The 27,452-nt window shown below is 31.6% G+C and overlaps 1 protein-coding gene across 3 annotated transcripts; it reads left to right on the top strand.

Moving 5' to 3' along the window:
* Positions 1–309: 309 nt before the first annotated feature.
* Positions 310–23,559, top strand: LOC148617819 (C-type mannose receptor 2-like). 3 transcript variants are annotated; one of them, XR_015922539.1, is made up of 11 exons: positions 310–493; positions 1,482–1,557; positions 4,259–7,568; positions 8,830–8,900; positions 9,320–9,419; positions 9,984–10,196; positions 14,678–14,737; positions 15,189–15,259; positions 15,925–16,024; positions 20,645–22,948; positions 23,216–23,559. XR_015922539.1 is itself a non-coding variant. In XM_088585398.1 (11 exons), exons 3-11 carry the CDS (start codon positions 7,445–7,447, stop codon positions 23,308–23,310), a joined length of 1,053 nt encoding a protein of 350 aa, XP_088441524.1. In that variant the 5' UTR covers positions 310–493; positions 1,482–1,557; positions 4,259–7,444; the 3' UTR covers positions 23,311–23,559. The 3 variants fall into 3 exon arrangements, 2 of the variants coding, with proteins under 2 accessions (XP_088441524.1, XP_088441525.1); XM_088585398.1 differs by having other exon boundaries at positions 20,645–20,863; XM_088585399.1 differs by lacking the exons at positions 310–493; positions 1,482–1,557 and having other exon boundaries at positions 4,185–7,568; positions 20,645–20,863.
* Positions 23,560–27,452: the final 3,893 nt, after the last annotated feature.

The raw sequence follows: 27,452 nt of genomic DNA on the forward strand, positions 1-27,452 counted from the left end.
AGATTTGATCTATTAGTATTTTAAAAAGACAAATTTTATAACAATTTTGTGGTTATTTTTATAGATTACCAGGTTGTAAAACTTGGATAATGCAATGAATTCTCTGTGTTTTCTTCATGTCCCACAATTTATACATATGTTAAAATGCCTGATTCTTAGACAGAGAAGTACTTAAAACAGGTAAATGGAACCCCTTTGGAATTGAAACTATTAACAAATAATTTGATGGCAGATTGCATTGTATATTTTCAAAGGTAATTCGACAAAACATAATTTCAAATAAGGTAAATGACATGTCACGATTGTTCAATTTTAAAACTATTTGAGGACATGGTGTAATAGATGAAAATGGAACCATAGGCCAAATTATTTCATACTAACATGCTTTACACGCGATTAGATTATGAGCCGTTTATTGCCAATCGGATTATCACAATTTTGATATTACAGATGATGTGTCGACTGAACTGCACAAATACACAAAAAGCTGATGGTAAGAATGTTCTCAACTATAAAAATAAAATGGATAAACGTTAATATTGTATATATAATTGTTTCATTTCTCTAACTTTCGTATCAGTCATTAAGCTGTTAAACGCAGCAATAGGACTAACCTAAAAGTGTTAAAAGTAACGTAACAGTTTGTAAATGTCCAATGGAAAAATCACAAATCTAGTTTAGCAAGTCAATATTGCTAACTGGCAAGTCAATATGGCTACCTGCATCATATAAGGTGATGTATATTATATTTATGTATGTCTTTATGACTTTGGAGTTTATTGGTAGTATAAATATTGAATGCTGCCATCTATCGAATTGTGCTGGTTTACTAATAAGCTTTGTGATTTTTTCACCAGCCAATGACAAATAACAACATAATTTATGAAGCGCCATCAATAAAAATAATTATAATATAATTAATTGGAAAGAGTGAATAACCAAAGTATTATAACGAGTGCCGAAGAACGCCTAGATTGGCGGATTGATATCAAAGTTGCGACCGTTTTGGCAGGAAAAAGTCCGAGTGTGAAATTCCCGAATTAATTTCACAGTGTGAATGATCGAAATTCATTACACTGGGAACATTCTATAAAACACTGCTACCTATATAATAATATCAGTTATGAAAGCCTTCAAATGTGACCTTCTTTATTGAGGTTATAAGATGTTGCGTTTCACCATATCTGTTTCTTTTTGTATCCAAAGGCAGTCAATTTAGGTGGCGTATGCCTAATTACAATGCTGGAATTATTGATCAGCCAACAGAAATTATTTTCTTTATACCTTTGAATTCGCATGATAATAAAAAGTGCATCTCAATTTAACTGAGCACTATTTTTACTTACGACGTAAACAAGTCGAACTATATAACTGATAAACACTAACTAACAGTCAAAAGAAATAATCAATAAGGAAATCCATATAACAAACTTCTTTTCTTTACTTATGGATTTTTTTAATCATTTTTTTTCCTTTTTCAGAAAAAAATGTTTGGTTTTTATTGAAGACAAGAATAATTACTTGAGTTCTGCCAAAAAGAATTTCACTGATGCAGAGGTACAATTTAATACCATATTTGTACTATTCAATTTGATTGCAATTACATTATTGTTAGATATCACCTTATTAGGGATATTGAAATCAAACCTTCAAGCTGTTAAGATTGACCGTAATAAGGACTGAAATTTCCTTTCTACATGTACAGACTCCAAATTTTCCTTATTATAACCAATAATAAGATAAACTAGATTTGGAATAAAATACCAAAACTTTTCCTTTATATCTATCAATTGAATTCCATACAACATTACTTAAGGACAGCTTCTAGGATCCATGTTATTTTTTGTTTTAGAAAAAATTTCTTTTTTTTTACCCGAACATTTACTTATACCAGTTTAAAACGATTTTTTAGTATTCATTTATTTTTAAAGAGACTGTGAATCGAGATATGGTATGCTTGCTGAACCTAATACCTTATATTAAATAAATTTCCTAAAAAGAACGTTTCAAGGAGGTGGTGAGTTTACAAGTGACAAGAATTGTTTTTAAGAACTATTCAAACAATTTCGAGTCACTTTCTGAAATGAGTATGTCAGGTTTTTACATAGACAAATGTTTGAATTAAATCTATGGATCAATTCTCCTAGAGAGTGATTTGGACCACAGATATTCTGATTTTACCCAAATTATCAGAATTGTACGATATTATAACCCACGCGAAATTTTGACCCCCTGTATGATATTTTAACCACCGCGATATTTTGAGCGCCTTATTGCAAGATGAATTAAACAAAGAGGTTTTGATATCAAACAGGAGTCTACAATATCGCAGGGGAGTTAAAATATCACAATAGGGGGTTGAAATATGATAACAGGGTGTTACATTGTAATTCATTGCAGCAGGGGGTTAAATTTCGCAGGAGACGGTTTAAATAATACAGTAAGTGGGTTACGATATCGCAGAAGTGTTTTGGAGGTAGCAGTGGAACGGAGGTAGCGATAGAACGACTACAATGTTTGGATAAGGGTGACAAGCCTGAATCAAATAATCGCTACTGATTGGAATCCTAACCCTAAACAACCAGATAACTATTTAAACAAAGAGCATTGCCTTGAAATGGAATACCGGTACAATTATTCATGGAACGACTTTGACTACCATCTGTTGCAAAGTATATATGTCAAGATTCGTTTTAAGAGGGTATGTAAGTCTTCTTCCTGTTCCATTTTCATTACCAGAATTTTTGATGTAGAACGTTTTGATATCGGATCACCGATTTGCATTTTATTGTTTACTTCCGGGATCTTAAAACGATGTGTTACAATCAAAATCTTCTATTTAATGCTCTTTCTTGATACTTTTATCATGTAAAAATATATTTGTTATTTTTCGGCATTGTCACACAAAAAGGGTGTTATGCCTTAATATTGAACGCTCTGTTAATGATAAATCTCCATGCATTTGAACTGTAGACTAAGACACATTCTCGACAAACCACATGACGAAACTTACGCACCCTAGTACAGATCCATGTTGGAATCACGTAAATGCAATGGTTACAGTGATGTAGAAAGTGTTTGAAAATTTATTGTTGCTGAAACACATTCCCCTCTGGTATAGTTCCTAAACTGTACTATACAGGTATCGCAGCTTCTTGAAGTTTTTTGATCATTGGACATTAATAAGAATGCGCTGAAAAATGTTATTCTTGCCCTTTCAGCTTTCTTTATAATAGTAACATGCACATTTCCTTCACACGTTATATCAGTCTTATCATTTGTCAGAATTTTCAATTTGTGTTTGAACAAAAATCAGCAATCGTTAGTTCGCAAGAGTGTTTTCAAAGTGTATTGAAGGAATTTTTGAAAAGAAGAATTTTCAGATAAAATAATAGAAATCACTTCCAGTCTGATTTTTACATTAACATGTACTTTAATTACAACATTTTAGGGTTAGTGCATAAATATTGGTGAATACTTGCCCGAGAAGATATCAAACAGCACGAGCGTGCTTGTGCAATATGCTGCTATCCGAGGGCCAATATTCATCATCATTCATGCAATAACCCTTTTATCATATGAATTTCCTAGTATTCATGGAGTATTATTTTAGTTGAGGTGTTTTTTGTTTACATTAATTTCTTTTGTCAACTATATAATTGACTTCGATTTGTTCTTTTAAGGGGATCGACTTATTCTACTTTCTTACAATGTTTCATTTCATTTCATTTTGCTTACAAAACGGAAAGCGTGCAACTTGAAAATCGACATTGGGAACATTTTTGTTCCTGAACATACAAAAGGAAGGGGAACGGAGTAAAATATAGGCGAATTTTGCAGTTTTCGTTTCTATTGAATTGAATAGGCAAAATATATATCACTATATATTATATTATAATATAATATATTATATCATGTTTTGATTAAAGTTCTTTTGATAATAGCTGTAAATCATAAGTGTTACATTCCTATCAATTAACGCTGTTTTTTTTTTTATTTTTATACGTCAAGTGTTTGATAACATAAATATGTTATAATTATATTACAAAAGAATTTAATTGTTCATAATATGCATGCAAAGATAACAACTTTTTAAAAGGATACTAACTTGAGCTTCTTTGCACTAGGAAATGACAAAAAAAAAATAAATAAATAACATTTCATGACTACTTACTCAGTATACATTATGTTTTATCATTATACACTATGGAGAAACATAAAACATTAATACATACTCTGATTTCTGATTTTATTTCAGTTAATAAAGACAAATAAAGTTATAAATGTGTTAAATGTCTCCAGGGATTCACTCAGCTGATGAAGTTAAGTTTTTGAATGATAAGTACCTTTTATTTTTAGAGCATTTTGTAGCGTCCTATTGTCAAGGATTTTTGTGGCCTGTTAACCACATACTTGTTTTGATAAGAAAGATTTTAATCACCGAAATCATTATATTATCCAAAGCCAAGCGTCGTCGATATTCTTAATTGTGCTGAAAAAAGTACATCAATTTAATTGTAACTCACGATATAATGAGGCTTACAGATACATTTGAACTTCATTTGCTCAAACGAGGATAGCTCGAACGTTTAGGATTTCTAGAAGTTTTTTTCCCATAATATCAATGCTAAAAAAACTTTGATTTCTATTTCACTCGACTTAAAAAAACTTGTTCCGTCCACAACAAGTCTTGAAATAAAAACTTATCACCTATCACCAATCCAAAGTAAATAAACCTGTGATTTAAAAAGCCAAAGACCGCGATTTCTATTGCGAACAAAAATTTTATCGTTTGAATTGGTTTTACTACTGTCTAGTAGGTGTAGGAACAAGCTCAATACTGAAACCAGTATGATTTAAAAAAAGTAAAAACTGTCAACAATATAATAGTTACATTCATGTATATTAGGTAAAATTCAATCCGTATGATTTTGACAAGTTTCCTCGTCGTTCTATGAAGACCCATGAAAGGCCTTGAGCTCACATATTTCATCCTGTAGTGGTTGTTGTCTCTTTGACGTACACACCATTGTCATTCTCCTTTTTTTGGTTTCATGTAGGTTCAATATACTGACAAGCTAGACTATATGTTATACACAAATACATTTGTAAGATTGTACAATATATATGATGATTAGAAAAGTGACAAAAAGAATATTGCAAATATTGAATCTGCCAACCGTGATTATCGGGTAAATTTTTAAAGTTTAAAGGACTTCATATTTAAATTTGCCACATTGAAAATGAATACGATATCTGATTTCCAACACAAAGCACGCGAACTAAATCAAAAACTTACTAATGTACCAGATTCTGCCCAGACCCCCTTCTCATATTACATCCACTAATTCTTCGTGCAATCTTTAATATCATAAAGTTTTGTCAATTTAACGCTATGACCTGCGATCGTTACATTATAAAGATGCCCAAAATTATTTTTTACAGTCTCATGATAGAATAACAATCAGTACATTGTGCTTAAGTACCATTCTGTGTAAGAATCTGGTAAATGATAGCTCGTCATTTTTCTCAATTTGGTGTTTTTTGTTGCCTCAAATATATTCAGATAGTCTAGAAAATAACTGAAAAGCTATATAAGTTTATCCTGACGCATCTTTGACGAGAATATGTTTTGACTGCTTATACATGTATAAGGAATGAGTACGAGACTTTTCTTTTCTTCATGTGCAACAGCATATACACATATTGCCTATTTCTTAGACAGAAGAGCTCCTAAAGCCCTCGATATTGTTAACTTACTTTAAAAAAATTTTCGGTACATTTATATTCAACGTAAGTTGATATAATTCAAAATATTTAGTAACAATCTGACAAGGTATACTTAGTTTTTCATTTTCTATTATGTAGGATTAAGAATTACCACTCATCTGTGATACATTCCATAAAGATATTAGAAATAAAGGATCAAACAACAGACCGGCTTTCTATAGATCATCCCATAAAAATAAAATATGAATATATGAGTAAAATTTTTGTGCTTAATTTTCTCTTAGATTTTTCCGAACCGAATTAATCATTTTAACGTACAGTTACAAAACGTTTCGATGTTTGTTTTTCTGTATACAATAATGTTTTTCGAAGAAAAGATTTAAATCTTGACCTATAAACGTGTGTAGATGTACTGCACCTGGCACGCTTTTAGGGAAATATTAACCAACGAGGTAAGCCATTCATATTTGTTCATTTACAATTATACCAGTTTCCTAAACAAAACCTTTGCAAAATATTTCGATCATCAATAAAAAATATTTTTATGCCATCGTTTTTAGGCACTTTCGGCATTAAAAATAAAAAGGGGGTTCCTAAGAACGGTACGGTAAAGACCTAATATTTATTGATGAGTTGTGTATGTTGACAAACATCATATTTCAAATCATCTTTATATTCGTAGTCCACTTTCAAACAACTAACAATTAAGTGATTTACGTAAATAACGACATTATAAGAAACTGTATTCTTTACTTTTCTTTTATTATTTTTAAATGGCTTTGTGACTTTATATTTATATTCAGCGACTGTAAATTGTACGAGTTTCACTTTATCTTCATTAAAACAACAAATGTTTAAATAATGAAAACAAATAACGTTTATCCTTGCCAATATTCTCAGCTCACTGAAATAAGATATGTCATAAAATATAAGTTATGTGCATTTTAACGTGATGCGATCTTAAACCATTAAAATACAAAGTAATGAAGGTATACGATATTTGATCCGTCACTTTGATGAAGTTATAACTAAGTAAAAAATATTCTTTTATCTGACCTTCACGATATTCCATACACTATTATTACCGAAATATGAAGGAGTATAAATTAAATTTGAAAACCCCAGACAATTAGGTTTCATTCCATGCATTTAACATGAAAGCTACAATGATGTTTCTCTTTCCATATGTTTTGGTAGCTATATTTAGCTTCTAATTTCAATTTAATCTATTATTATTTTTTGGGGGGAGGGGGTAAAAATACACTTCAGTTTTGAATCTTGAACTTTGAAAATGCTTGCCTCTAATGATGTTGATATCAAGTTCTGTTTAAAAACATGCGTACAACATGCCAACATTTGCGATATTCATATGATGACGGGTATTCTTGTATAAAAATTTGCAAACAGTTCAATGTTTTTATGCCGAATTCAGAATAAGCAATTTTAATATTATTAATGACAAATTTTGAAATATATGGTATTTACTCTAACCCAAACTCTGTATTTAACTGTTCTTTAATTCATGAAACATAGGCTTATTTTCTTTTTAATTCTGAAGCCTGTGTAGACCTCCAAATCGTCATGAATGAAGGTACAATATGAAGTTTGGGTTAGAGCAAATACCACATATTGTAGATTGTCAATACTTTTCCTTGACAGCTATCTGTTTCTATTGACAAAAAAAAAACTTTCACCGTGGGAAAGATATGCTTAAATGTACTTTTATAAATATAGAGTGATGAAGAGAAATAAAGGGAGCGTTTATATGATATGTGTAGCTGGTTTTATCGGGTATACATATGCCTTAACATGTTCAGACAGTAATCTACAAATAGAAGGTAATTTGATGTCTTTCTTCCCAAATAAAAAAGTGTGTGTGTGTGTGTGTGTGTGTGTGTTTGCAAGTTACTATTTAATATTATTTAATTTTGTACGAAGGAAATTTTCTCGTTTCTCTTCGTATCTTGCTTTTTTAGATATATTTTTAACCTTAATAAGATTTTCGTTTTTTTTTTTAATTTCTTATGAGTGCTTTCTCTATTTATTTAGATATACTGTTACCGATGAGAGGTTACTCCTTATAGCAGTTTTAATTCGCGCTATAATTCTAACCAATAGGCTTCTGGAATAGGGTTATGTTACGGTGTATTCATCTGTGCCTTGCAAAACGGATTGTTCGACGTGTCATAGTTTTCCTTTTTTCTTATGTCTACCTTGGACTTGACTTTTTATTAGCAACATTTACTTTTGTTATTTTGTACGCATTATTTTATTTATCATATGCTCTCTTTCTGTGTTTACCTATTTTCTATATCTGTTTTCCCCTGGATTACATTCTTTTGATTTCTACTAGAATCTTGCTTCCCTTGATAACTCTTTCGAATTTATATTATTTATGGTTATGAAAACCTCTTGAATATCACATGTTCCACTGTTAAATCTTAAGATTAGAAAAACGAATGCTGTATATAAAAAATTATTTTAACCATATTAAATTCTAAATTTGGATTTTGGATTTTTTTTATCAATTCAGCGAAAAAGTTAATCAGAGCTTTTCTATTGTTTTAAGACAACCCTCTTCTTTTCCTTTCAACCAATTGCTTTTGAAGGAAAAACAATGTAAAAAAAATTACGTAAAATCCATTTTAACATTGTTTTACCATAGGCTGGCCATTTATTCCACATAAATAAATAAATAAATGAATAAATAAATAAATAAATTTTCACAAAGCAAGCATGGGTGGGAAGGGGGTAAATAACGATATAAATGACCAGTCCGTGGTAAAACAAAGGTAAAATGGAGTTTCCGTGATTTATTTCTATTCTGATAAGACTAGTTTCTTTTAATTTTTGAATAGACACAGAAATAAATGTTGCACGAAATGTTGGTCATGTGTTTATGACATTTTTAGCATGGCTGGTCTAAAGACTTTAAAGCACGCCATATTACAATTATTATTTTAAACCTTGACCGTGTAATGGTGCCTGTTGTTTGTGTCGTAGTATTAATATTTCTGGTCGTTTTCTTCCCTAACATATCATATCTTCATTTTACGGTTTATATAAAATCTCAAGTAGAAATACGTTTTTTATTTGAAGCTGAATGTTTGACATATGGAAATAAAGAATATTTTTTCAGCACAGAGAAGAAAAACTTCAACAGTGCTAAGGTAGGCGCCTTTATCAGTATGATATTTTTTTTATCAAAAAGCAAAGGATGCTTGACCTACCTGTACACCTGTAATTAATTGGTTATCGTGAGTAACCAAAATATTATCAGTCGTGCCAAAACGCTTTAGGATTTAACGCGTGCGCAGAACAAGTTCCTCACACTCGTTAAATCTAGGCGTTCTTCGGCACTCATAAAATTTTGGTTATTTACTCTTACAATTAATTATCCTATTACTAAAATATTAGTATTATTGAGAAAAAAGATATATTTTGGTAAAGTTTAGTGGAAAACTGATATATGACAAATATAACAAGAATATTTTATTTAAGATTATATAGCGTAGGGGATAAAGGCATAATAATACAATTATGTAACTTTTGAATCTTGCAACTTAACGCTATATTATTATCATTTAAGTTAGATTGTGAGTCTAGGTCCGGAAATCTTGCTGAGCTGACAACAAGTAAGGAAAGAACATTCATCAAAGAACTATTACAGAGGAGATCAAATATTGGACGTAGGTATTTGGAGAGAAAAAAAAGATTTTTGGGACGATAAATGTTTGGTTGTACATTTTTGCAATTGTAAATTCTGTTTTTAATATTGAATAATATGTGTGTTTATTGAACTCGTGGGTCGTTACGGTGTATCCATCTGCACCATGTATACTGATTTATTTAACGTGTCATATTTTTCCTTTCCTCGTTCGTCTACCCTGGATTTGCCTTCTAGAAAGCTGATGACACTTTCCCTACCGGTGCACCTAGTCCATTGAGTCTGAGTTGCTCATTTACTTTTGTTACTTTTTATGTACTATTTTGGGTAATTTATGTTCTTTGTTTTGTGTGTCTGTTTTACATGTCTGGCCTTTGTCCCTGGATTACATTTCTTTGATATCCACTAGAATCTTGTTTCCCTTGATAACTCATTTACAACAAACGGATTTACTGTTGTTATAGTGTTTGTGTGTAAAAGTGAATAACTGTTTGTATTATTACGCTATCACTGATGTCTATGACAATTGTTTTTATGCAATTAATATGACACATTTATTGTTACCTTTTTTGATTTATTAATTTAGAATTCTGGCTCGGTTGTTCTGACGAAGTGCAGGAAGGTACATGGGTTTGGCTCACAACAGGTAAATTGATAACCCACCCTGATTGGACCCAAGGCGAGCCAAATGATTCGGGTAATGAAGACTGCTGTACGATAACCAGTATATCTAAATACGAATGGAATGATGTCACGTGTACTGACCTTTCAAGATTTATTTGTCAAGGCGTTTTGCCAGGTATATAAATTTGAAGAAAGAAATAAAATATTCTAAAATGCCAATGAAAAAGGGGAAAACAAGCCGGAAAACCCATGCCAAAAACCTTTGAGAACATATGTGGATAACGGACAAATGGATAAACAAGGAAGACAAAAATAAATAAGATGCACTCAAAGACAAGAAGCGCAAATATAATCAAATAGACCTGGTCTCGATTTCACAAAAAGTCGTAAGTGTAAAGTTGATCGTAAGTAATGACGTCATAAACTACAATAGCATTGCGATGTCATGATTTACGATCAATTTCACAATTACGACTTTTTGTGAAACCAACGCCAGAAGTGAACGCAGGTGATCTGAGAGGGAAGCAGTTCCTGCTATTGGCAAGACACATCCCATGGTTATCTTAAAAAACTTGTATAAGTAAAGTGGGTAAAGTAACGATCTTTACAATTTTATAATATATATATGTTAATATGATTGGATAATTTCCCTTAGCATTTTTGTTAAATCGGTGAAAATTCTACTTGTGATCATAAATCAATTTGAATACTTTTGTATATGCAACGAAAACAAAATGTGACAATATCAATGATCATTTATATTAGCTATAATTGTTTATATATATATATATATATATATATATATATATATATATATATATATATATATATATATATATATATATATATATATATGCATTCAAACTCTTTAGTATAAGTAGCAGTAAATATTCGATACAAGCAAATATTTCTATGTCGTGTGTATAAAGACCGTTTTCAGGTTTTTTTGCTTTATATAAGTAAAACTAACAATTAAAAACAACCTTATTAAAAAATGATAACTGCTTCGGCTTTTTTAAATTTTACTAACTGAACTTATGTCATCGATAGTTTTATGTAGCATTCAAACAGAGGTATTAATATTACAAAACACTTAATTTACTTTTATTTAACATCCAGAAATAGTTACAGACGACATTACAAATCATTGTCTGACACTCGGTTGTTGCATTTTTAGATAAAATTATTAAGATGGTGTTTGAAATTAGCACTTTGCAGGATTTTTCGTTGTTCATTTTGTTTGATTTGATTTATATTAGTGGGAGAGAATGTGTGGATTTCTAAAAAACAGATCTGAATACAAGAAGAATTATTGTTGAGTGAAAATATAGCATATGTAAACTGTGTTACTTTCCTTGCACCATGAATTCAAAACGAGCGCTGCGTTTTCATTTGATGTGCGCCATGTATTCAAACGTGCGTAATGCATTGAAAATTGCATTGTATTTCCCAATAACTCTTGTTTATTAATCACCTATACCTGTCATAAACCTATATGATTGGCGCGTGTGTTTATTTTAACGGTAGTTGAAATGTTTTGATCGGTAATTTCCGGTGGTTTAATTTGTCAGGGAATGAAACGCGTGTGTAAACACATCTCGGATCTGTCAAATTTACGATTATCACAGTTGGCAAATCAATAAGATTAAAAACGGATGGATGATTTTACGGGTTTTTTTCATGAACAAAATTTAAAAAAAAATCATTTAATAAAATATAGAAAGTATCAAAAGTTTAATTCAATTTGATAAAGATCGATGTGTTCAGAAAGAGAGGAAGACGATCTTATATGTAACAATGCCTTAACGATATCGGCAATTATTTGACAGAGAAAAGCAGTTCAGAATGCCTAACTTTTATGAAAATGCGATGGATCGACTTCCAAAAGTTTTAAAGGATTGTTTAATGACATAATTCGGACAAAATATATTATAAAGAACTTGTTAAATACACGTTGTTTAATGGTATCAACAAAATAACCACACCTACCAGTAGTTTTGATTTCTCTAGAGCTGTGGACTTATGGTCAAGTCTAGGGAAAGGAAAACCTAACCTTGTTATAATTGAAATAGTCAATACAGACAGAAAATGTTGATTTCTGTGTTGTATCTTGTGCTATTAAATATGTCACATTCAACCTTATCATACCTTTTTTGGCAAGTTATTTTCTGCGCGAAAGGACACGCACCACAATGAAAATTTGTCGGACCGGAGAGTGAGCCATATGTTCATTCTGATCCATGGAGATCCCTGGAACTGGTACTTGATTGGTATGTTCTTTTTTTTGTGGGTGTGTAATTTGGTATGTAAGTTTCGTTCTAGTTTTATTTTCCGTACCGGAATTTCCAATGTAGAATGTATTAAAATCCGGAGACCGATCTGATTTATTTATTTATTTATTACTTCCGGGATCTTGAAACGCTGTGTTATAATGCAAAATCTTCTATTTAATGCTTAATACTTTCATCATGTTGAATTTGAAATTGAATTTGTCATTTTTATCGGCATTTTTACACAAAAGATGTTTTGCTTTTAATACTAATCTCAACCCTCTGTAATTGACAAATCTCGCATGACGAGACTAACATACCCTATTTAACGTGTTTCCCAGACTGCTTTATAAGTAATTTAAAATATGAATGATATAAAAACTTTAATAATTCAACTTTAAGTATATCATCAATCAAAATATATTGTATCATAGAAATTCGATCCAATTCTACCTATACAACATCCTGTTAAACTTTACATCAAATATTGTTCATAAGATTAACAAAGTACTGTTAGATATACTTAAAACATTGTTTTGTATCCATTTATCGTAAACTTTAAATGTTTTCTGTTATAAACTCCTTTATTCCTCATTGCTTCATTTATTTCAGATTTCATCACTATATCGTTAACCATGTCTCCAAATTTATATATGAAATCTTAAGTAATTTTAGTTTCATAAGATGTTTATTAAAGAGTATTTCCTGAAATTGTTTCCTTGACTAAAATTTGTACCAGTCATCAAGGTTTTTTCTATTTTTTTTCTAATTTTAGGAAATATTTCAAGAACTTTAGGAAAATCTTAATTTGATTTTTTTTTTGATAGAACTGGGTCATGTAAGCAAATACTGTGTACTGTATCAAAACTGATCAAATCAAATATCCATAAAACCATAAAGCATTGAAAATTTTTTTTTAAAAAAACACGTCAATATCGATAAATTAAAACATTTATTAATTATATGATATGTCTTTTTTTTCATTTCTAATACCACAATAAAACAAATAAAAATTGAATTGTTTTAATTGTTTTAAATTAATTCCGATTACATTTATCCTTAAAATAGGGTTGTAAATGAGATTGTGTAAAAAATAATAAGTAAGTTAATATTAATCGATATCATGATTCACTGTAATATGATTTTGAAATTAAGATAAATCAATCTAGTACATCTTTCACATAAATAAATATCATAGGTCAGCAACGTTCAATCTTCCTTCAAGTGTAATCAAGGGGAACAAGGTTATAGAGGAAATCAAAAGAATGTAATACTAGGACAAAGACCAGACATGGAAAACATACACACACAACAAAAAACATAAAGTAACCAAAATAATACACAAAAAGTAACAAAAGTAAATGAGCAACTTGAACTCCTCTACAAAAAACTAGGAACATGGACCAGGTATACCGATAGGCTAAGCGTCCTGTGCCTTACTAGAACATCCATCGAGTTGCTCATAAAGTCAAGTCCAAGTTAGAGGAACGAGGAAAGGAAAACTAATAAGGATCAGTTAATAATAAGGCCCTTATTCCTAAAGAAGATGCACTACTCGGTAATGAAAATGTAAGAGAAATCAGGGATCCAGGATTCTAGCAGAAATCAAAAGAATTTTATCCAAGGACAATGACCAGACATGGAAAACAGACACACACAAAGGAAGAACATAAAATAACAAAAATAATACATATAATGTAATAAAAGTAAATGTCAAACTCGGACTCCATTAAAAACTGGAAGCCTGGACCAGGTAAACCGGTAGGGTAAGTGTCCTGTGCTTTTCTAGAAAAACCACCGAGTTGCTCATAATAAGTGAAGTCCATGTATATATGCCATCTTATGAAGTGCTTAACCAGTCATACAAATAATTGAAATTTGTAGATTCAACAGTAATTAGGTTCAAGAACAACACATTTTAGTAATCTGTTGTAAAAGTACATTTGCTTCCTTATGAAACGATTAAATCTAAAACTTTTTTTTAAACTATGTTGATTTGTTATATAAGTTTAAAAAGTAAAAGGCTTGTGGTTAAATACGAAATTCTTTCAGACATATCGTCAAAGATGTCTCTTATACAGACATGTCAGCGACCAACATATACATTTAACACTGAAGGTATTGACTTTTGTAAAGCTGTGCTCGTGATATTCAATCCTTACTTTGACTTTGATCTTTAATTCAAACTATACACATATATTAAACCCGTACTGTTAAGTTTTTTACCAGGTAATTCGAGGAAGACTAATTTTAAATGGAGTGAAGAATTACCCTTTAAAAGTCGATTTAAAAGGAATTTTCCATCTAATATTTGCACAATTTGTTGTACAGCGATGAATTTTCAGTGATGTTATAATGATTGGTTTATTCATTATTTTGATTTCAGCTGCTTTGATATCAGAAACTGCATGTCAGCTGAATTGCACAGATGCATACAATGGCGAAGGTAAGAATATTCTTCCTTGGCAGCAATAACATGAACTATATATATAGGATAAAATCATGAACGATGGTAACAAATTGTCATAACTATATCTTCAACACTCTAAATAATTAACTATTTAGTGACGACTTGTGATGTCACCGATAAAACAAATGCCGTCAGTGATGAAGAAGGATGTGTAGCTTTTGTATCATTACTACGCTGCTAAAAAGTTATTGCTAGACCCATAAAAGGCATGCGTTTGTCTACTTGATATTTAAACGAACGTCATTTGTAAATATGAATATGTAGACTGCGACCAATTCATACATAATATGGCTTGAAAACTTTCTACGTATTTCTAAATATTTCGACAGGGTTTGAATAGTTTTCATTTCCGTCCCTTATTTTTTTTTTTTTTTGTATTTATGACATTATGTTTAGGTGATTCAGAGATATCTACTTTTCATTTCAGACTCGTGTCTTGTTTTTGAAGACAGGAGGTATTACATAAGTTCTGCGAAAAAGAATTTCACTGATGCAAAGGTATAAATGACTACCATAATGTTAGTTGTGTTATTGTATGTTTTTTCTTTCTTTCTCATATTTATTTCTCTATCATTTATTTGTTTAAATTTAAAAGAATAAATACATTTGCTGAGGATGATAATGGAAGCAGTAAATTTATTTCACTAAGGTACCAACAATTACCCGAGACAACAATCAATGTAATAGTTGGTAGTATTAAATTTACTATTGTTTTCGAATGAACAATCGACAAATATTTTGTTATACTGAACCATTACGATGCTTTCATAATAATAAATTTAATTGCACGACCATGATCGTTGATTGTAATCTGATCGCGCATTTTCGTGTTTTAAGGTTGCTCAAGTATAAATTCCGAGAATATCTGAACTTCGATAAGCAAATGAGAATCGAAGGGAAAACCCCGTGAAATATGAGTAGGCATTACTGTTGACCTGGTAAGCAGAACTATCAATGCCTTTTGAAGGAATTATTTAAAACGATAAACTCGATTTGCTATAGAAAATATATACTGAAGTATAATAAATCTTTGTAGGTGATGAAATTATATGTTATTCATGCAAAATACAAAAATACCAATCATATCAGTATTCCAAATTCCGATATGCTGTATACGTGTTTCAACGAGTAACCTTTAATTAGCAGCATACTTTAATTTTCAGCGAGACTGTGAAACAAGATATGGCATGCTTGCAGAGCCCAAAACCAACAGTAAAAGAACTTTTCTGAAAAGCAAATTACTACAAGGAAGTGTAAAATCAAGTCAGTAAAGCAAACGAAATTAACCTTTCTATAGTGTCACCGATTTGCAATTATGTAAATGATAAAATTGGATAAGTTCATGTTTTTTCAACGACAAAAAAGGAACAGAAATTGATACAAAGGGACCATTGATTTTATAAAATGGCGATTCTACGACAACATTTAGTTACATTTTAATAGTACTCAATCGAAGGATGTTTTAGACACAATCATTATTACTCAATCTTAACTACAAATCCAACAAAGTTTTGTACTGACCCGAACCATTAACATATTGTTTTTCCTTTATTTGGCTATATGTTTTCAAATATAAATTGGCACCTAAAAAATCTACAATCATTTTCCCATACAATCATGATTGTGGATTTGTTTTCGACGAAACGTACAATGCAAAGGCAGGTATTTAATATACATTGAAGTAAAAATGTTTTAGAAACGTTTCCTTAAAAAGACTGAAAACATTTTTTATATACTTTTTAAACGTACAAATGTATGATTGCAGAAATATTATAATAACATTTTTCATACTCCATCACAAAAACGTTACCAACAAAATTCCCCCATATTTCAAAGACAAATCCATACCAATTATTTCATATTCCTGTACTTCACCCATCGCATCAAAAATTTTCAATTATAAAAGGCTATTGCAGAACCTCGAGATTGGGAACCACCTGACTGTTCTTGCAAAACCTCTCCATTCATATATGGTCCTTCTGGTCACGTCGTTACGGGAGATTTAACCATTATCGAAAACGAATCTCTGCGTAATATCCTTTCTAAAGGTCCCAAGTACCGTGAACCACGCTCCATAAATTGGAATTATAACTTTAAAGTTCTTACGGATGCCGTCGAGGACTATGCAAGAAAATGGATAAAACGAGAAGAAGAAGACATTGATTCTCTGTCAGATTGGTTAAAGGCCGTGAGGTCTTTAATTTTGAAACGAATGAAAGTTTTAAGTAGGTCAATGAGTGCCAAGGCTACATCAGTTTTCAAAGACCCCGATGTAGCAAAAACATTGTCTACCATACATGACAAATATGTTGTCGTACCAGCAGACAAAGCCCAAAACAACATTGTTTTTGTCTGCAAAACGTTTTATATCCAATGTTTATTATCAGAGGTAGACGTAGAAAGTAATAGCAGTAATAAGACCTACACTGCTACCACTCTCTCCAAAGAAGAGATTGTGGAAAACCATAAATCTGTGCTATCCTCTTTTGGTCTCTCTACCAAGGACGATGATTGTGATTTACCGTCTGTGTACTGGATTCCTAAACTTCACAATAATCCATACAAACAACGTTTCATAGCTGCATCTGCAAAATGTACCACCTAACCTCTTTCAAAACTTTTAACTTCTATACTCACAACTGTCAAAGAGGATCTACAGTCCTACCACAACACTTGTTACTCCCGTAGTGGTATTAATTCAATGTGGATTCTGAAAAATTCGAAAGATCTTTTGGAGACAATCAGTTCAAGACTATTATCTGAATATAATAGCATTGAAACTTATGATTTTTCAACACTGTATACTTCTATTCCCCATACTCAGTTAAAATCCCGAATTAAAAACATACATCGTTGTTTTTCCAAAAAAGATGGTACACCTAGATACAAATATATAGTTCTTGGTAGAGATTCCTCATACTTTATAAGAAATAATTCCAAATCATCTTCCAAATATACAGGAGAAGATGTTTACAAAATGCTGGAATTTTTAATCGACAACATATTTGTCCAGTGTGGTGGACGTGTTTTTCAACAAACGGTCGGCATTCCAATGGGAACAAATTGTGCTCCTTTACTTGCTGACCTATTTCTTAACACTTATGAGGTTGACTTTATAGCTGATCGGATTAGAAAGAAAGAATATCGTTTGGCTAGATCCTTTAATCTCAGTTTCCGCTATATAGATGACGTATTATCTTTAAACAATCCTAATTTCGGGGATTTGATACATTGCATCTACCCAAAAGAACTTGAGATAAAGGATACTACAGACACTGTGAAGTCAGCCTCATATCTTGACCTACACTTAGAAATCGATGGTAAAGGAAAACTATTGACCAAGCATTACGACAAACGTGATGACTTTTCATTCAAAATTGTCAACTTTCCTTTCATCTGTGGCAACATCCCTTCGGCTCCTGCGTATGGAGTGTTCATATCACAACTCATACGTTATGCCAGAGCTTGCCGAAACTACGCAGACTTTTTGTATCGCGCTAGAACTCTAACAAATAGGCTTGTGGTGAGCAGAGCTATGTACACCTTTGAAATGTATGTGGGCTTCAAACAGGAAGTGGATATTCATGGAGCCTAACTTCATATACCTGTTTTATAATTAAAACTTTATTGAATTTCAGCAAAAACAGAGGTGGATCCAAGATGAGCCCTCATATTTGAAAAAAAATAATTTGATTTTATAGAAAATTAATGATACTACCAATAGTGAGCCCCCTCAAAGACCATATTTCAAATTTCCCCACCTTTTCGGAGTTGCTGGATCTGCTGCTGATTTATGTAAAAAAGTTATTGCATATTGCGGTCAAATGAATGAGCATACATATGCAAAGAGTAACAAATGCCGTGATCACTTGTCATGGTCATTTGGTATGAGCTTCTTAGTAAGCCTTATTCCCTTACTCCGATCCAAACCCACCTAGATAGTAAAAACGATGACAATAAAAATGGTTTAAACATACGTCTATCATGCAAAATTGTTTGAAAATACACACTTCAAAATGACCGTAAACTGTTGACAACAAACGTGTATATTCATTCAGAAGATAGTTGTTCTCTTTGACACATACCTTAAAAGTACCTAGTTTGATCAGTAATTAACATAAAGTTTGAATGTAAACATTTGCAAAACTAGTGACGGGTAAATATCTAGGACGTTTTTTGTGATGCTCGAAATACACATATTTACACAAAGTTCGGCAATATAAACATAATCAATCGATTTACTTAGACACTTATCTATCATAAGAAAATAATCAAAAGTTAAAAACTTACCCCGTGTGGGTTCAACACCTAATTCTTTGATATATATTTTGACATGTTAACTTTGTCATCTAGTTCCGGACATACAAATCAATCAATATTATACAAAACCGGAAACAGAAAAACACGTAAATTTTCCGGGACAGTACAAATTTTCGGGACATTACAAAAGCAAAATGAAAACAAAATCAGAAGTCACTTGAATGTTTGTATTCACAGCGTGATGTTGTCTAGTGACTAGGTAATAGTAAAATGTCTAATTGACCAGCTATGTTTTTAAAACAAGGTTACACAGACGAGTATTAATTCAAAGTACTTTGGCATACACTTTTTAAATGTCTAATTACAAAGAATTGTACTTGCATCTTGTTGGATAGATCCAGTTCTTTATAATAGTGTGTGCCCCTTACACACGTGTGTATGATAATACACACACCGATAAAGCTTTGCTCTAACTTATTTCAATAGCAGCATGTGGCACACAATTTACACCATTATCTTATTATTTCTATGGAGATACCATCATCTATATATCATCGATGTTGGTTAATTGAACGAAAATGAACAGTAAACTGGGATGAATTAATCGTAAATCAAATATGCATTACAAATTAAGAACACTAGTATTACATGTACATGTATATTGCATGTGTATAATATTCTTGTTCGGTCATTTAAATTTTTTTTTTAATAATGATGTAATTATATATAGCCTCTATTGTCTTATAGTGCTAGATTATCGGAATATCAATTTTATAGCATATTTATTTTTTATTCTATATTTGACATTTTTGAGGAAATTGTTTTTTAAATATATAATTTAAAATAGTTTAGAAACATTTTCTAAATTCGTTTTAAAACATTTTTAACAACTAATATATGAAATTTGTTTTCTTATATTTCAGAAAACCTTATTAAAACCTTATCTGGAAATGTTTTTTAACCTGTTTCAAAGGAATGTAATGAAAACATTATCTGAAAATATTTTTTGTTGCATATAAGAAACATTTTAATAACATATCCAAATAATGTTTTAAACAGATCCGAAAACATTACAGTGACATGGTATTTAAAAATTTCAAAAACATTTCCATAAACAGTTCTGAAAATCTTTTTCAAATTTAAACGGTAAAATGTTTCAAAAACGTCATGAAAACATTTAAAAAAAAAAGCAAAATATTTTAAAATGTCCTGCTGAAAATGTTTTAGCAAACTACCAATTAACTCTAAATAAAATATTTCGAAAAAGGTACGTGCTACCTGGGATGCGTTTTGAACTCTGATTTGGGCTTCATTTAACCTTTACTTTTTATCTTTATTTTCTAATATACTGTTCCGGCTTGCTGTGTACCTCTGATACATGTAATATACTATGTGATAGGTACCTCATTTGTTAAGAAGTGGTAATGATTTGAGGAGAAAAAAGGGGACTTGGAATGTTGAACATACACCATGGTTTCATGCTTGTTATATATGTCATCTTAATCTGTCATTCGTTTTCATGTCATACCTGCTTGAACAAATTTATCTAATAATTTATGTAGTATGAATTATTATTATTTTAGCAAGTATTATTTGTACGAACTTGTGTTTCTTTCTTTTTAGGTTTTTGGATCGGTGCTACTGATACCGAACAAGAAGGTTCTTGGATATGGGTGACCAGCCGGGAACCAATTCCAAATTCCAAAAACACAGACTGGGGACCTGGCCAACCTGACAACCATGCTAATATTGAAGATTGTCTAGAAATGGAGAGAACAGAAGGTTATGACTTCAAGTGGAATGATTATGAATGCAACAGATTGTTTCCGTTCATCTGCGAAAGTATGTTATTTATAGAAGCAAATCAGTTTTCCATATAACAACCTTCTGTTCGAGGTACTATGAATATTTCAGGCAATACCACTGTCGCTATGGTGGTCAGTTATCATAATAATATCCTCAACATAAGCGACTTTTTTACTAAAAAAAACTTAAACGTTTTTGTGTAATAACTAATAATAATAAAGTGTGTTTCCAGAAAATAAGAGGACACTTAAAATATCAATGTATCTGGTCCATGCTACAGGTTTTTGTTTTTTTGTTTTTTGTTTTTTGTTTTTTTTTGTTGTTGTGGAGCTTAGTAGTCCAAAGCGCTCATTTATAATTGTTTTCTTTGTACATGTTATTTTGGTTATTTCATGTTCTTTGTTGTGTATGTCTGTTCCCCCTATCTAGCCTTTGTCCCTGGATTGCACTCTTCCGATTTCCGCTAGACTCGTGGTTCCCCTCATTATTCTTATGTTCAATGAATTAGCTTAATTAAACTTTGGTTGATTTATTTGTGAAGGGTTTCACTTGTTAAAGATACTGTTGAATGTTTAACATCATCATTCTTTACAATAATGTTTATATTTATCAGAGCTTAACGGTAAAACATAAATTCAATGATGAAATGTGAAACTTATACTACCACATTCACCTTTTTGTACATTACACGCAGCATTTACAAACAATGTGCGTTGGCATCCTATTGGCAGTGGCATTCATTAGATTTTTCACTATACCTATACATATACTCTTATACATTATCATAAAGGTTTGAAGACACCATTCGAAATGTCCCAAACATAAAAAAATAGAAATGTTGCGAATGATAAAGAACGATGTATGCCGTGATGTGTGAATACTGATAACTATATTAAGTCAGCACCATTGGCTGCATTCCATGCAATATCTATCAAATGACAATAACATCCAATACTTTTTCGTATATTATCCGTGTTTTAGCTTGTACTGGTACTACTAATAAACGTGTAACAAAATATTTTTATTTGTAAAATCCATTACTGCTTTTGCTTGTCTGTTTTACTAATTAACTTATAATTGATATTATAATATTTGTATTAGTTGTAACATTACCATATTAATTAGATTTTTTTATAATTTCTTTATTAAGATTCAGTTTGCTTCGAAATGCGAGTTGAAACGTTTTTAACAAAAGTTTGATTAATTCATAAAAAAATTATCTCGCTCTGTTGTATTTACTATTTGTGTTTATGACTTTATATCTATTTACAATTGTTTTTTTCTTTGCCTTCATTATAGGATGTTTTCTTAACAATGATCTTTTATGCTACATATTATATGATATAATGATTTCGTTAACCTCGAAATGTCGTGCATTGTTTCTTAATTTGCAAACTAGATATGTAAGTATACATATATAAATTTATAGCGAGCACACATTGAGCTCAACAGCAACATGTGTGTACGTGAAAATAGCATTCTTAGATGGTCTCAAGTGATATCTATCAGATTAACCGGAATGCGTTCGCTAGTCAGCAGAAATAGCCATAAAATAGAAGTTCCGCAACAAGAAAATCAGAAATTAACACTCATATGAATCAATAAAGAAAACTAGAAAATAATCAATTTTAACATAGAAAATATACAGTCGTTTAGAAATGCATTCCTTTATTTTTTTTCTGCTTCGTGAATTATTTATGGAAAAGTTCGAGAAAGGGTGCAAGCACTGTCAAGTGTACTTACGCATATCCATTCGCTGTTCCATTTGCTGTTAAGGAAATGAACCAAGGAAGGGTGGTTTTAGGACGTTACAAATGTATTTGAACAGTTTCATTGATTATCTTAAGAACTGATGAGTGATCCCCTACCTGGTTTTTAGACAGAATAATATTTAAGTAACACCAGTAACGTTTGGATAAGTGATCGGTTTATATATTTTAGAACTGCATTGTAAATATCATATTATTATTATTTTCGATTACTCAAAGGTTGGTTAACACGTTTCCCTGTATTGAAAGAATAATCAAGGGAACCAAGGTTATAGCGGTAATCAAAATAATGTAATCCAGGGACGGGACATCATAAAAGTATGCACTCCATTAATGTCATCAAATATGACAGGTATGTTGATGTACAACAAATAACAGGGAAATCATGGACAGGTTACACATACAGTACCTGTAATTTAAGTAGTGTGTGGAATCAATCTATAGCCTGGATACGTGTGAAAAAACGTCATTCCAAAAACTTACTGTTTCGTCGAATATTACGTAAATTTGTCATGACGTCACATTTATTCAATGAAAAAGGCTTTTGTTAAATTGTTTACTAATCTCATGTGATTACAGCAAATCCGTATTTTATATTTTTTTATTTCTTTTCATACAGAAAATACACCAGAGCAAGAGGATTTACAACATACAGTTACCATATACAAAATAAATTACTATGGACTTAGATGTAGTTTACATTCTAACATATAAATGAATGGATATAGAAAATATACATTACATCTTTGGAAATAAATAAATGGATATAGAAAACGTACATTACATTATTTGAAATAAATAAATGGACATAGCACATGTAAATTGACTATTAACATCGACATTTGAATTAGTGAAGGGATTTTGTGTTTTTAGTATTGATATATAATTACATGTGGATGTTCATAGTATTATTGTGACTTTCATTTGTTGATAAATTATCTCCTTTAAGTTATTAACAACAAAACGAAGATGGGTTTTTGTTTTTTTACTGCTTGCTTAGTTTATCTTTTTTATTCATATATTCATGATCAGTTCAAGTTTGATCTTATTATCAATGCAACAAACCATGTTTCACAATATAAATTCAGCTAAATTTCTGAAAAATATTGTGAAATATTATGCTAAAAATCATAAAACCTACGAGATATAAATATTGAAAAGTTAAAAGGGAGAAACTTAATACTCAAATTCCTGTATGTGTGAGAAAAATTAAATGCTCTTGATCATCATACAACCGGAGCACAAAAATGTATTGAGACTGCGTATTGGAACTTGATGACTATTTTACTGTTCTTGCAAAAGCTCTCCATTCAAATATGGTCCTTCTGGTCTCGTCGTTACGGGAGATTTAACCATTATCGAAAACGAATCTCTGCGTAATATCCTTTCTAAAGGTCCCAAGTACCGTGAATCACGCTCCATAAATTAGAATTATAACTTTAAAGTTCTTATGGATGCCGTCGAGGACTATGCAAGAAAATGGATAAAACAAGAAGAAGAAGACATTGATTCTCTGTCAGAGTGGTTAAAGGCCGTGAGGTCTTTGAAACGAATGAAAGTTTTAAGTAGGTCAATGAGTGCCAAGGCTACATCAGTTTTCAAAGACCCCGATGTAGCAAAAACATTGTCTACCATACATGACAAATATGTTGTCGTACCAGCAGACAAAGCCCAAAACAACATTGTTTTTGTCTGCAAAACGTTTTATATCCAATGTTTATTATCAGAGGTAGACGTAGAAAATAAAAGCAGTGATAAGACCTACACTGCTACCACTCTCTCCAAAGAAGAGATTGTGGAAAACCATAAATCTGTGCTATCCTCTTTTGGTCTCTCTACCAAGGACGATGATTGTGATTTACCGTCTGTGTACTGGATTCCTAAACTTCACAATAATCCATACAAACAAAGTTTCATAGCTGCATCTGCAAAATGTACCACCTAACCTCTTTCAAAACTTTTAACTTCTATACTCACAACTGTCAAAGAGGGTCTGCAGCCCTACCACAACACTTGTTACTCCCGTAGTGGTATTAATTCAATGTGGATTCTGAAAAATTCGAAAGATCTTTTGGAGACAATCAGTTCAAGACTATTATCTGAATATAATAGCATTAAAACCTATGATTTTTCAACACTGTATACTTCTATTCCCCATACTCAGTTAAAATCCCGACTTAAAAACATTCTACATCGTTGTTTTTCCAAAAAAGATGGTACACCTAGATACAAATATATAGTTTTTGGTAGAGATTCCTCATACTTTGTAAGAAATAATTCCAAATCATCTTCCAAATATACAGAGGAAGATGTTTACAAAATGCTGGAATTTTTAATCGACAACATATTTGTCCAGTGTGATGGACGTGTTTTGCAACAAATTGTGCTCCTTTACTTGCTGACCTATTTCTTCACTCTTATGAGGCTGCCTTTATAGATGATTTGATCAGAAAGAAAGAATATCGTTTGGCTAGATCCTTCAATTTCAGTTTCCGCTATATAGATGACGTATTATCTTTAAACAATCCTAATTTCGGGGATTTGATACATTGCATCTACCCAAAAGAACTTGAGATAAAGAATACTACAGACACTGTGAAGTCAGCCTCATATCTTGACCTTCACTTAGAAATAGATGGTAAAGGAATACTATTGACCAAACATTACGACAAACGTGATGACTTTTCATTCAAAATTGTCAACTTTCCTTTCATCTATGGCAACATCCCTTCGGCTCCTGCGTATGGAGTGTTCATATCACAACTCATACGTTATGCCAGAGCTTGCCGAAACTACGCAGACTTTTTGCATCGCGCTAGAACTCTAACAAATAGGCTTCTGGAACAGGGTTATGTTGCTACCAAATTGAAGTCATCACTACAGATGTTTTGTGGTCGTCATCATGAATTCGTAGATCGTTATGATGTATCCATCAGCATCATGAAAACTGATTTAGTCAACGGGTCATAGTTTACCTTTCCTCGTTTGTCTACCCCGGACTTGACTTTTTATGAGCAACTCGGCGGGTGTTTCTAGAAAAGCAGAGGACGCTTACCCTACTGGTGCACCTGGTCCATGCTCCCAGTTTTTAGTGGAGTCCGAGTTGCTCATTTACTTTTGTTACTTTGTATGTATGATTTTAGTTACTTTATGTTCTGTGTTGTGTGTGTCTGTTTTCCATGTCTGGTCTTTGTCCCTGGATTATATTCTTTTGATTACCGCTATAACCTTGGTTCCCTTGATTACTCTTTTTAATTTTTATGGAGAATTTCAGTATATAGTCTTGTTATGAATAAACCATACAGCAGTTTACATAATCGATATCGCCTTTTATTGCAAGGCGTTTTAGTTATATATGACTTATATATATTTAATCGTCTAAATAATAGTCAACAATCACTCTTACGGGGTGATGGATCGTTACAAACGATGCGAAACATAACAATAAATTAAATAAACGTAAAAAAACGTAACTAAACAATCATCAGAAATGGTAAAATTTAAATTGAATATTTCGGATAACTGAAATCCTTCTTCAGCATAAAATTCATAAAACTATATGAGCATAAAATTCACAAAACTTCACATAAAACTTCATTCATGAAACTCACAAAACAGATTCAGAAGCTGAATCGCGTACGCTGTGGGTGATTGTACCTTTATCAAAGGCTCACATAAGCAACAGAAAAGGAGCTTGAATGAAAATAACCAAGGGGGGTCTTTTTATCAAAATAAAAAGTAAAAATTAACTGTGGAAAACAATTTAAAAAAAAGTAGTACGGCGTATTGATGTATAACATGTAGTGCTGTACCAGCGTTAGACCAAGACCAAATAATGAATTATTTTTTCTCGTTTATTCCATCTGTAGAAGTTGTTTGTAATTTCTTCATCCAAAAGCTTTCCCGAGATACTCTTTTACATTTTGACCAGTTTTTATTATGTTCTATGATCGTAACAACAATGTTGTGGAGATCCTCCTGGGTGTGTCCGGCGGATCTAAGATGGAGACTTAGAGGGAGGTCTGGTTTGCATTTGTAGTCACTGCGATGACCATTCATACGCCTGTTGAAAGGTTGTTCTGTTTCGCCTACGTACTGCATACCACATCGGCACTGGAGAAGGTATATAGTATTTTCGGTTTTGCAAATTTTGCCGGCTAGTTTACACTAACAATACACTTATCATTAAGGAAAAAAGGAAACATTAAGTGTCAGTTTTGTTTTTGGTAAGAATCAGGCAATATGTGAAAAATAATAAACAGGCATGTCAACACCTCGACGATCTGACTATATAATTTCCTCAAGGGTGCTTACTTTATTTGAAAAGGCCATTACTTTATCTCCGCATGACTGGACTTGCTCAGAAAATTTTCAATAGATTCGTACAGAGATTGACACTTCAGGAATAAGGACCTAGGATAAGGGACATAACACATGAAATCAGTGATATGTTTGTATCATATTTTAGTGAAGTCCAAGTTGCTCATTTGCTTTTATTACTTTGTATGTATGATTTTAGTTACTTTATGTTCTTTGTTGTGTATGTCTGTTTTCCATGTCTGATCTTTGTTCCCTGATTACATTTTTTTGATTACCGCTATAACCTTGGTTCCCTTGATTACTCATTCAATTTCACCAAAGCCTCTCAAGCTTTCGTTTGAAGCAGAATAAAATGAATCCAGATTAATTTGATGCTTACATAAGATTGATGTAAAATGCCGAATACAAACGTTCAAATGATTCTTAAGGGTTGTGTACCTTACCCTAGGTCTACCTCCTTATTCCACTCATAGCACTCTACTTGTGTCTTCAATAATAACTAAAGATTGTTTCCTGTTCTCTTCAAAGAAGTTACA

Source organism: Perna viridis, chromosome 5 (assembly GCF_037379345.1).
Source record: "Perna viridis isolate PV_CMFRI_1.1 ecotype Kerala chromosome 5, ASM3737934v1, whole genome shotgun sequence".
Lineage (NCBI taxonomy): Eukaryota > Metazoa > Mollusca > Bivalvia > Mytilida > Mytilidae > Perna > Perna viridis.

What these genes read in the sequence shown, in the direction of transcription:
- LOC148617819 (XM_088585398.1), top strand. Translation starts at nt 7,445, where the DNA reads ATGTACTTTTATAAATATAGAGTGATGAAGAGAAATAAAGGGAGCGTT. An exon ending in TTGTCAAGGCGTTTTGCCAG is followed by an intron (nt 10,197 to 14,677) that starts GTATATAAATTT and finishes TTTTGATTTCAG; the next exon opens with CTGCTTTGATATCAGAAACT. An exon ending in ACAAGGAAGTGTAAAATCAA is followed by an intron (nt 16,025 to 20,644) that starts GTCAGTAAAGCA and finishes CTTTCTTTTTAG; the next exon opens with GTTTTTGGATCGGTGCTACT.